The 12,896-nt window shown below is 38.7% G+C and overlaps 1 protein-coding gene across 1 annotated transcript in view; it reads left to right on the top strand.

Moving 5' to 3' along the window:
- The window catches only part of TMEM151B (transmembrane protein 151B), a 270,802-nt gene extending 260,529 nt beyond the window's left edge, over nucleotides 1–10,273 (top strand). Inside the window, exon 2 of the mRNA XM_044060889.1 lies at nucleotides 5,789–10,273. Coding sequence (XP_043916824.1) covers nucleotides 5,789–7,222 — 1,434 coding nt within the window. The 3' untranslated portion in view covers nucleotides 7,223–10,273. The remainder of the gene's footprint in view (nucleotides 1–5,788) is intronic.
- Nucleotides 10,274–12,896: the final 2,623 nt, after the last annotated feature.

Here is a 12,896-nt window from a genome sequence, read left to right on the forward strand (position 1 = left end):
ATGACATATCATAGACACAGTTAAATCTGTAGTGTACCCCGTCAGGTACTGCTGTCAATCTTAGATGGGCAATTAATTCTGATAATGTCAGGAACACAGCATCTGATATAAAAGACAGAAAGCTGTGGAACTGTTTTCTACTGTTTTTATTGCAGAGAAGAGAATAACTTATGCCTTGTTCTTTGCTGTTCAAACTGCTCTTTTAGCATCTTTGTTAGCCAGCCAATTTTCCTTCTTTGCCTGGTCCATCTTTTCTATCTCCACTTCTTCCTGCACTCCTTCTTTCTTTTGATGACTTCATGGACTTGTGCATTCTACCACCAACTTTCCTTATGTACCTTATTTCCATACCAGGCTCAGGAATATACAGTATATGTTCTATAGTCCTCACACATGTTGTTTTGAGGCACTGCCATTCTTCTTCATCTCCGTCTATTACATCTTCCTCTTCTTCTTGAGGTACTAGAGCCCTGAGTAATTCCTTGAATTATTGTGCTTTCTCTCCAGTCAAGTTTCAGGTCTTCAGTCTGCTGACCTTAGAGCTTTCACTGAGTACTGCTTGTAGGTGAATGTGGCAAACAGTGGTTTATGCTGTAGGATGACTGTTTCACTGGACAAGACTTTGCAATCACTGACTCTACCCCAATGTCCTTTCCATACTAGGAGGAAGTCCACCTGGTTGCATGTTGTCCACTCTTGTGATCTTGTGACTTTCTCTTTTGCTGAATCATGTGTTGGCCACCATCAAGCCATTTGCCAGAAAGAAGTCTTTGATGGCCTCTCCTTTTTTATTCCTGTTGCCCCACACATGTGGAACCAGGCAGTCTTCATATCCTGTTCTGTTTGTCCTGATGCATGTATTCAGATCCCCCATTATCAACACCAACTCATGTTGTCCTGCTTTATCTACTAGGTCCTACAACTGCTGCCTGAATGTACTCTTTTCTTCACTATCAAAGTCCTGCCATAGGTCATAGGCTGAGATTATGAATAGTGCCCAATTTTGACACTGAAGACTGATTGCGATGAGTCTGTCACTAACTCTGATGACATCCCTCATTCTCTTCCTCACCACTATTCCCACAGTATTTTAGGTTGCTCTCTTTCTAAGTAGTAGACTCTGGATCCCAGCCAAGTGGCTTTGTTGCACAATATCATATCTTCTGGATAAAGAGGATGTCCAGCCTCCTCCTTACCATCATGTCATCCACTTCCAAGCTGCATTCTGTCAATGATATATTGGGTGCAGCAATCCTTAGTTCATGTTTGGCAGGTGGATTGGTTTTACGTCCAACTTTCACTCAACAGAGCTATCCCAGGTAACCTACGCTGGGCAACCAGACACCAATTAGCCAAATGCTTATTGATCCATGCCTACTTTATGGTTAACGCACTGGCCCACAGGGGCAAATAGATCCCTCCCACCATTAGCATAGGTCCTTGGTATAAGTCAGAGTAGGCCGAGTCTTCAACCTACTTATCACCGGTGAATACTCATGCCCATTTTTGGCAACATTAGTCAATGAAATCAAATCAAGTACAGCCACATTTTACACTGTCAAGTGGCTAATCATGACTCTGCATGCAGTCTGTGGGCCATGTTCTCCTATCTAGAGGATACTGTGCACCACAGTTGGTACAAAGAGCAACTGGCCTATACAACACTTCCCCTGTAGGCTCCATTTTGTGCTTTAACACACCACTCCATTTTAGGTGAGTTTGAGGTGCAAATGCCCAGCATGTTTTTGGGAGATGGAGGAACCCCACAGAAACACAGGAAGGACATGCAAACTCACACAGGCACTGGCTGTAGGTAAGGATCAAACCTTCTACCATGTGCATGGGAGATGAAGGCCTTAACTATTATGCTAACTGTGCCTCATTGATAATATGACAACAGTATGACAAGTGGAGGGCCTATCAAAAAACAAAATGCCAGGGACTGAACTACTAGAAAGGTAGTTAGATGGGCTAAATCTATTAAACGTCACTGGAGAAGACATGATAACAGGAATGGTGAGGAGGGAGGGGTTTATATTGTACCACATGGAACCTGCACACATTACCTTAGTCATGTGTGCTGCCTAACCCTACGTCTTCCCCTAACCCTAACCTTACACATTAGATCAACACTGTAATGCTGTCATTAAATAAAACACACACGCACACACACACACACACACACACACACACACACACACACACACACACACACACACACACACACACACACACACATGTACAAACATGCACACACACAAACACATAATACACACAAACTCACTTCCAATTACTACCTACTCACTCTTACCTAGCATTTGATACTGCATGATTCAACTCTTCCTGCATATCACAAATCCTGCATTTTACCACTTCTGAGAACAGGAATGGCATTTAATGAACTAAACACTCAATAGATAGTATGGCAACCATACATACATACATATATACGTCCATACACACATACATATGGGTCTACTTCAAAAGAATGAAATCCCATATTACCAAAAACAACATCACTAAGACAACATTGTCAAAATCTGATTTTAATGAACTACCACAATGCCGAAAAATTTCACAGGGTAAGCATCCAATTGGCCACCATCTAACAATGAAATACACCACACTACCTGAAACCCACCCAGGTGGGGGGCTACACCCCCCCACAGCCCCCAATGTGGGGGGGCTTTGCTCTCCACCCCCCAACTAAATGTTTCATCTCCAGGATCACACTACAGTAGGGAAAAGGGCAAATTTCCCTTTGTTGGCCACCTGGATACTTACCCTGTGAAATCCTTAGGCTTGGTGATGACAGAAATGCACTTGCCAGGCATATAGCATCTTTCAAGGATCATAAGTTTCACTTTATGGCACTGCAAGTTGTGGATGAAACTCTAAGAGAAGGTGATATTGTAAATAACACAGAGATTGCTGAAAGGAAATGCATTGCTGCTCTACAAGTGGACAAGATCCTTGGATTAAATGGGAATGTCCCACTCAGACCTGCCTTAAAGGGGTGTAAGAGCTCCTATGCTGATTTTGATTGGTAAATGGGTTTTTTAAATGTTTTTGTTTAATATCTGTGTTTATATTGGATCTGAAGAAGCGTTTAATGTGAAAGCTCTTATCTGTTTTAACTATTAAAGTATATGCGTATTACCATGGTAGCTGCACACGTTAATAAGATCTAGTAGCTTTTCACACAATTTCAGTTTGTCTAGCAAAACAGCAATAGTTCTGGATACTCAGCAGGAGAGAAAGGAAGGGCCTGATCAGATCAGCGACCAAGGGTTATATTCGTTTGCATGACAGGTACCGTGGTACCAGTGAAGTCAAGCAGAGTGAGGAGAAAGGAGTGATGCAGCCCATGAAGTGTGTCACAGTGTTCCTTAAAGGAGTTAGAAAGAAAAAAATGCCTTAACACTGTCTCAGGGCAATACCAAGTAGGTAATTCCAAGACTGAAGAGGGTGGCTTGTTTTTTGGCTGTAGCTGTTCCGTTGGTTATCCTCAGAGATATTTAGGATGACCGTAACCAAAACTAATAATTTCAAATTGAGGGATTATGTGACCCCCCCCCAAGCCAAAAGCACTTGTGATGTCAATAATGGAAGTAGATTCATTTTCTTTTATTGGTTATGTTAGTCCTCTGTGACTGTGATCCATTTTCAGAGGAGACTTAAGGTGATATTCATATATATATATATATATATATATATATATATATATATATATATATATATGAGGAAAATTTGGCCAGGACTTCCATGGAAATTCCTCTCCTCATTTGGGTGGAATTCCAAGATAGCAGCTCCTGCTGCTGTGAAAGATGTTCCTGTTGAGGTTGCTCTGTAGTCAGATGGTCCTACTTTTTCTGTTTCCGCTGTTGATCTGATTCAAATGCTACTGTGTCATCTGGTTGTATGCCTGATGTGGTATAGATGTGAATAATTGGTTCTGATGAGGGAAACAAGTCTCCTATTAAAAAGCTCGTCAAGTAAGAAACTCACTGAGTCTGTTTCATTCCAATTGGAAAATGCTTCCTGTAGCTGATTAATCTGCTGTAGAATCTGCAATACTGCTTCTAAGTATGAATTCTTATTCTGGTGTTGCTAGCACTAGCATAACAGTAGTCCAGAACACCCTGCTGGTGTTTCTACTTCTCTTACAGTATTTCAAAGACACAACATATGGTTTCACTTATAAGCTTTCAGACACTTTTTCTAGGACAGCAACTGTACGGTATCATTTAGGTGCACTGTTTGGGTTTTTGGATTCAGATGCGTATTCTGTTGTTCATTTGGGAACTGAAATATACAGTGACTCATATTTTAAATTTTTGGTTTAATGGTAAGATTTGTGGAGAATTTTCAATAAAAAAACATAAAGACATAGATGGATTCTTTGTGTCCAGGATTAAATGTTCAGACAAGAAAGCATTTGTTTCTACTTTTCAGAAATGTTATTTGTGACTGGTATAGAGGTTGGCACAGTGGATAATGCTATTGCCTCTCAACAAGATGTTCCCTGGTTTGATTCTTGGCTGGGAAGCCTTCTGTGTGGAGTCTGCATGTCCTCCCTGTGTTTGCATGAGTTTCTTCTCAGTGCTCCAGTTTCCTCCTATATTCCAAAGACATATGCAGTAGGTGGATTGGACACTCTAAATTGGCCATAGGTGTGTAGTGTGGAATAACCACTGTGGTGGGGCTAGCCACCTGGTGGTGTAAACCTTGGCTCTAGATGATTGTCACTGCTGAAGTGACATGCTGAGCTTGTGTGCAAAAACGGGAAAAAGGGGTTGTGGATGGATGGATTTGTGACTGGTATAGATATTTGTCATCCTTGCTTTCTGTATAGACAGGGGGTTGGGAAATGTATATGGTCTTTTAAAGACACACATACACACACATTCTGTGTGTTACATGTTGAGAATGGTTGTGATATTTTACATTGGCTTTACATTCCCCACTTTTGTAGTTATAAAATCATTCAAGATTCAAGGAGGGTGAATTCTGATTTCTTGTATCTTCTTATGAGGAGAGGTGTCATTTCTGTGTAACTAAAGCAATATAAAACATAAAAAAATTAATGTTGGTTACATTTTCAGTGTTTAATAGATTTTTGAAAATGAAAAAAAATAATAAACTGCAATACTTAACCACTTCCACAAAGTTATCAGTTATATGATTTAATCTCCTGTAAAAAAATTTACATTAGAATGATTGCTTTTTGTTCACTGGAAACTGAGTTCATTTTTATGTTATTCTGTCTGTTTGATGTCTAAGCATTATAGGAACACAAGATAATACCCAGAAATATTGTGACATGTAAAGAGATGACTGAAAATAACATTGTTATTGTGCCTTTATAAACTATTTTATGATCAATCTTATCTAAAACTAACCTGAAGCATTACAAAAATGTAGGCATAACAAAAGAAAATGATGTACTTTGGAATATATGATTTTGTTACTCATCAGCAACTTCAGATTGTAGAAAGAAAAGCAAGGAACATGCACAAAAATGTTAAAAATTTAACAATGAAATGTTTAGTGATGTGTTATTGCTCAAGTTAATTTTGTTTATTAATTCTGGAAAACAGGTTTTGAAGAATAAGCATATATCTCTGGGTGTTGTAAAAGCAAGCATGGGTAATGATAAAAAAATAATATGTAAAGTGAGCTGTTTCAAAAAAAAGTATATTTTATAATAATTGATTTGTTGCTTGCATAATTGTCACTGTCTTTCTTTCTCTTTCTTTTTTCATGTTTTTTCTGGACAATTCTGCAGCAACGGCCTGTAAAGCAGTCTTTCAGCAAGTCTCTTTGTCGAGAGTCACATTGGAAATGTCTTCTACTATCTCTCCTCATGTATGGTTGCCTTGGTGCTATGACCTGGTGCCATGTGACCAAGGTTACCAGGTTGACCTTTGACAGTGCTTACAAAGGGAAGTCCATGATGTATCATGACAGTCCTTGTTCAAATGGATACATTTACATCCCACTTGCATTCCTGATGATGTTATATGTAGTCTACCTTGTGGAGTGCTGGCATTGCTACACTAGGAATGAACTTCAGTATAAAGTTGACATTGAAAGTGTATATGAGCGTGTTCAGAGAATGCAACAGGCAACACCATGCATTTGGTGGAAGGCCATCAGTTACCATTATGTGAGGCGAACAAGGCAGGTCACCAGGTACAGAAATGGGGATGCCTATACTACAACTCAGGTTTACCATGAGAGGGTCAACACTCATGTAGCAGAAGCAGAGTTTGACTATGCCAACTGTGGTGTTAAAGACATTTCTAAGGACCTTGTAGGGCTTGAGGACTATGCAGCTACAAGGCTGAGATTTACAAAGTGCTTCAGCTTTGCAAATGTGGAATCAGAAAACTCCTATCTCACCCAGCGAGCCAGGTTCTTCACAGAGAATGAAGGCTTAGATGACTATATGGAAGCCAGAGAGGGAATGCATCTCAAAAATGTGGACTTTAGGGAATACATGATATCTTTTTCTGATCCTGACCGTCTCCCTTGGTATGCTTCCCACTATGTATTCTGGGCTGCTGCTCTCTTGACTTTCTCTTGGCCTCTAAGGGTGCTAACTGAGTACCATATTGCCTATGTGCACTACCATGTTGAAAAGCTCTTTGGTTTTGACTATGTTCCTACAACCCCAGGAGAAGATCATGCCTACTGCCCAAGGATTCCAAGAGTTAATACCATTGACAGTACTGAGCTTGAATGGCACATCCGCTCTAACCAACAACTAGTACCTAGCTATTCAGAAGCAGTCCTGATGGATGTGGTCAGTTTATCAAACTGCCCTGGTTACTCAAGTTGTAGGTATGGAACCTACAGACAAAACTGCGAACAATGCCACAGAACAATTAGTAGTTCCTCCATCTTCTCACGGAGTGCCCTTAGCATCTGTAACGTCAGTCCCAGAATCCCTTTCAGTGGTAGTAGATTCTCTCTAGGACATCTTTATGGTTCTCGGCGGAGTTGTTTGTGGAGGAGTCGCAGTGGCAGTTTGAATGAGCCAGGCATTCCTAATGAGACAACCCGCTGTCTCTCTAGTCACACCACTGAGGAAGAACCACCCCCCTACCAGGATGCATTGACATTCCCTGTTCTCATTGTACATCGGAACCAAGGTTGTTTCAATCATGATCAACAGCACCTTCACAGAAATGGTCCATGTGTTGAGACATCATTGTGACCAAAGTGCTGTTCTTTCATTAACTTAGTACAAAAATGGAATGTATACCTATCTTTAGACAGTTTAAACAACAGCAATACTGTATTGTGGTTGGATGTGGCAATACATAGTTTACAAAGTAAGGAAATTACATCCCAGTAACTATTTTCCATGTAGAATTTACAGGAAATTACTTCCCAGTAACTATTTTCCATGTAGAATTTACAAATTTGCTAACATTTTAAGTCTACAAAGAGACACTGAATCATGAATTACCTTTTTACACTAATATCTGACACTGATCTGAAAATAAAATAAGTTAATTCATCCAGAAAACCACCCTGCCCATAGAGGCCAATGATGAAAAGAGAATGGACTAATGTATGTTTTTCTCCATTCCAGAAAGAGAGTGACACGTCTGAGCTGGTGGTATTATTTGTAAAAAAATATAAAAAAAAAAACTATGCTGTGTGCACCCATGCTGTTCCCAACTGTGGGGCATGAGGCACTAGGTTTAGTCTCCACTAATATCAGTACTTCCTTTCCAAAACATTACATTTGTCCTAAAAGGACCTTGTTACAGTAGCCCACATTGTACTGATTCTGTCATTTTACTGAACCATGGGCTTCAGAATGCAGTTGTACCAAACCATTACCTTTTATGAAGTAAACATCAGAAATTCTTTCAAGATTAAAATAAAAAAGTAATGGTATTGAACCAAATTCGGCGAGAGATAAGGCGAGAAGTGTTACAGGACTTAACGAGTCCTTTGTTATATTTACATGCATGGTAACAAAGAGAACAAACAGTCTACAAAATGGAAAGTGTATAAAGCCTTTATAAATCAACACTGGCACAGAACAAATACACAAAGTGGTGGTACTATCTTTTCCCAGCACTTCAGGGACAACATTAGGCCTCCAACTCAAGAAACACATCCTGAGTGGCAGTAAAGTAAGTTTTATGTAGGGCAACAACTTCGATTTGAAAACCTTAGCAGACATCTGAAGACAGGCTTAAAGTCATATAATTCACAAAAGCAAAGACTTAACATGGTACATTGACTTGATGTTTTACTGACGCAGTTCCCAAGGGCAATTATGTGGAAGAGAATTTTCTGGCACACCTTTATTCCTGTAAATCTTACTGGCCTTATCAGCAACAAATAACAGCTGCTCTACCTACCTGTTACCATTTAAACATGCATTCAGCATTTACATATTTTATAGATGCATTGTGCAATTAACTAATTAACAATTGCTGAGAAAACTGAGCTTTACAAGATGTTCCTCACAGTCAGAGGATTTATTTGAAGACATTAGGCAGAGAATGCAGCAAAATTCCAAGAATTAGAGTAAAGGCCAGATAAACCCCATCAGCTCTTACATGGGGAGAAATTCTAAAGTGTCTGAGTTTAGGTTAGCACTATTTGTCATTTTGTGCCATGTGTAGTTTAGGCCCTATACTTCATATGTTGCATGTTGCGACAAATTCTCTGTGATGAGTCACTGTAGCTACATGCGGGTGCATTATGTTACACTACTAATATTTATGTGTCCAAATACATCAAAGTACTGGCCTTACCAAATTAACCACAGGGTTATAATATGCCAGAGTAGTCACTAATGGACATGACAGAAAAATCACAAAACCTTGGCTCACCCACTGTCTAGCCACATTTTCCTTGTCTTCCTGTTTTATTAGTTGGATGGCAGCTTTATATACTGGCTTAAACAATATTTTTTCATGAGATCTTATGTAATTTTGTTGTTTATATGTCAGCAGCTGTGAAACACTATCTTTGCAGTGGATTCACCTCAAGTACCTTTTATAATAAAACAGTTCTAGTTATATGCACTAACATACATTCACACTTATTTACTATAGAATTGTCATTTTTTTAAGTTGGTATATCAATCGGTTCTTGAACATATCTGATGTATATAACACTGAGTTGACTTTTTGTATACATAAAAACAAAGAATCTGTGTACATTTTGCAGTCAGCTAAAGTGGCAAAGTTGAAATACAAAGAATTATCATCATGCTCTCATAACCCTTTATTTTAGGGTAAGTTCTTTAGACTTCTCCTCAGCAACGAGGTAAGATATTTCTGTTTAATACTTAATTCAGTGAAATCCCTATTTAGCCACACAACCTAGCACTTACTTCAGAATCCAGACCAACTGGGTATCTGCTTTTATCATGATGAAATGTAAGCCAAGCATTTTGTTGCTCATCACAATGTATGATAAAGAATGTTCTGTTATGCATCATCTCAGGGTGAATATGTATTTACTATGACAAGAATTTATTGTTGATGTGTAGTTTGCCACTACTGGACTGGGATAGCACTAACTCCAGTTGTTACAGCTGTGGAGTGCTCTGTTAATCCAATGTATACAGATGAGATAGTTCCCAAAGAAATGTTCAAAAGCACAGTGCAGTTGTAAACAGGAGTCTGTCTTCTTTTAACATTCAGTAAGTGTGCATAGATTTCTGAAAACCTTGGCAGGATATTTCTCTTTATACCATCATTCAAACACTGCCGAGAAGACAGAGGTAAGTAATGGTTTCTTAAAGAAACCTTAGCTGTATGTTCAGAAACTTTGGATTTATTTCCTAAAATGTATTCCATTCTGGGATACACAGAGAGGTCTTTCTGGAGAATAAAGCAGAATGGACTGTTAGGGGATTAATTGACAGCTAAATGAACCCTTTCAGCAAGTGTGCCTTATTGCCAGCATAAAACTGTTTTGTAAGAAAGTTATATAATTGTTAGGTTGTGAATGGTTTAATAAATGAAGAAGCAAGATGAAGCAAGACAGACAATGAGAGAAGGGATTGGACAATGCAGTTTCAGTTGTTCAGCTCATTAAATGGCTGACTAACAGAAGGTATTTGTGCATCTCTGTCCTTAGGCATTGGATAGCAATGTAAACATTTCTCTCATAATACATTCCAGCAGTTGAATAAATGTTCTGTCTGTAAAAGATAACTGTAATTGTGCATAGTTCTGTATTCACATTTTTCTGTTTGAATTTTAGAATAAACACAAAGGAATGAATCACTCGTGGCTGTCATACCACTGCTACTGCTTATCTGCACTGACATCATCACCTTACGCTCTGCTTTAAAAAAAAAAAACAGCTGTTTAACAAAAAATGTGTGATATTCCAGCTAGAGGCGATATCACACCACATTTTTAGCTTTTGCTGAATGGTGCAGTGCGTGCACATGATCTGAGAAACGAATGGGTACCCTATTTAAAAAAATATATATGCAAATGTCTTGTTAAAAGAAATGTAAAGTGGGACAGAAAATTTAATAGCTATTACTCAAAATCAGTTGAAACATGATTCTTGTCCTTATGCTCCATAAAATGTTATTATTTCTTACACAGCAATAAAATATGGGTGTTGTGTTTCTAATTAAATCATTATATCAGAAGTTTACAACCCCCTTGCATACTAATTATTCTCCTTTTGTTTCCCACATCTGTTTACAAAATGGAAAGTATATAATGTGAAAGCACATGGTTAATGCTGAGAAGTGAGATCCATTTTGTGACTTCATTTACATTTTAAGACCAGCCGACATTTTCTGGAGAACCCATCATATTTAGGCAGAGTTCAACTGATTGTACATTTTTGAAATTGCACTTGCTTCCCAGTTGTGCATTATGCTTTAAAATTAAATCTTTTCCTTCTTGTGTTTCATCCATGACTCATTGCTCTACATACAGCAAGATACAGACGGAAGGGGACTCACCTTCAAAACCAAAAAAAAAAATTCAAGAGTGGAAACAATTTCATTTCCCTGCACATTGTTCCAAATTCTGCTGAACTCAACCAAATTGCTGCTGCAGATAATGCTGAGACAGAATAAGAATTCCAAGCAAAAGAAGATCAAATATGGAATCTGTGGCCCCTACCTTTCAATCCTGCTATGAGGAAGGTCACATTTATGGAAGTAGATAAATGTCTTAGCATAATTTATGCAATGTGCTTCAGTACTTCCTCAGGAATGGGTTTGTATGGTTTTGTAGTACAGAATAAGATCAGCACATTGTGCAGATCCTCAGAAACAACAGCACAATGATTAACAATGCACAGGGAGAGTGCGATTCAGAAACACAAATAGCACGACTTTGCCACTTAGGAAATAGAACAGTGTGCTAGGTATGCAAATACCTGCAAAATAGCATGCAAATGAAAGATAACATGCTAATGAGACCAGATACGCATGCAAGTAACAAAACCAAATACGGCAGAGTGATTCAGAAGTGCATAAATTTAGCACAGACCGATGCAGCAATCTGCTGTTCTGATCACCAGGGTTTGCCATTGTATAGAATATATAATCTTATTATGTTGCTAGACTTAGCATCAATATTACCAGCATATAATGAGTTAGTGGACACCTTAGCGACTCTAGTGCAAAAATCTTGTGACTGTGCAGTCTGCAAGGATTTAAGTATTCTCTTACCTTGTAGCTTAAAACAGCTCCATTCACAGAATGCCTTAGATTACTTGTGTTCTGATCTGATAGCACGTTTTTACTGATCCGTGCTGCTCTTTTTGTTTCTGTTCAGGTGTTTTCAGCTATGCTTAGATTTAGGTGATGACTTTTTTCTCTGCAAGGGCCCATCTCCTTGATCTATATTTGTTCATACCCTGTTATCCTTACCAAATCAATTTTCAAAGGCTTGTTCCTGATCACTCGCACAGTTAACTAATTGACTATAATCTTGTGACCCCTCTCTAAATACTGAATTTTATTGCTACCTTATATTTAATTTACAGCAGATACAATCTTTCTACATTATATCTGTCTGAATGTTTTTTTCCTTTTTCATTCTTTATGTTCTGTAGCATTAGATTACTATTTCATGGTTTGAAATCACTAAACTGTTCTGCATTATCACTGTTTTCTATTGTTAGTTTTGTTACATGTAGCTTTACTGAAACCTCCAATTGAATTATGGTTGTATTTTTATTTTGGTTCCCTGATTTATGGTAAATTCCCCCATATTTAAGACACACTATTCTGCCATCAATGCTCTCATGTAATTATTTTTGGAGGGAATGTGAGTTGAAAGAGCAGTAAGTGAGTCCCCTCACTGTAGCCAGCAGGGATTCATAAACAGTACGTATATATGCTGGATATTTTCTCCCCAGCCTCCTCTGAAAATGTGCTTCTAGCCAGTTGGACTTCCCAGTAATCAAATGTCAATAAATAAATAAATAAATGCATGCTATTTGTGCATGACCTAGCTCACAATGACTGACGCAGCTACTTTAGGTTCTTCTGTAGTTGGTTCCCTGCCTCTTACTGTGTGATAGTGGCCATACTCATGCCTGCCTCATCAGAGAAAAGTCACGAAGGACTCAAAGGACAATCATAAGGCCTTCTTTAGCTATATTAGAAACCTGGGAGGAAACTCCCAGATATGCTCAGAATTAGTTCAAAATGATGTAAAAATTACTGAACCTACAGACATTGCCAACATACTGGCTGACAGGTTCAGTGCAAACTTCTCCCCTCCCCAAAAGGTGAGATATCTATACCAGAGAATTATAGCCCCCAAACATCTCTAACGCTCAGGTGAGAACTGCTCTCTCCAAGGCAAAAAACACAGCATCCATGGGACCAGATGGTGTCCCCGGATGTGTGCTCCACGAACTCAATGAGA

The sequence above is a fragment of the Protopterus annectens genome, chromosome 1.part0 (assembly GCF_019279795.1).
Source record: "Protopterus annectens isolate FY-2018-M chromosome 1.part0, PAN1.0, whole genome shotgun sequence".
Taxonomy (NCBI): domain Eukaryota; kingdom Metazoa; phylum Chordata; order Ceratodontiformes; family Protopteridae; genus Protopterus; species Protopterus annectens.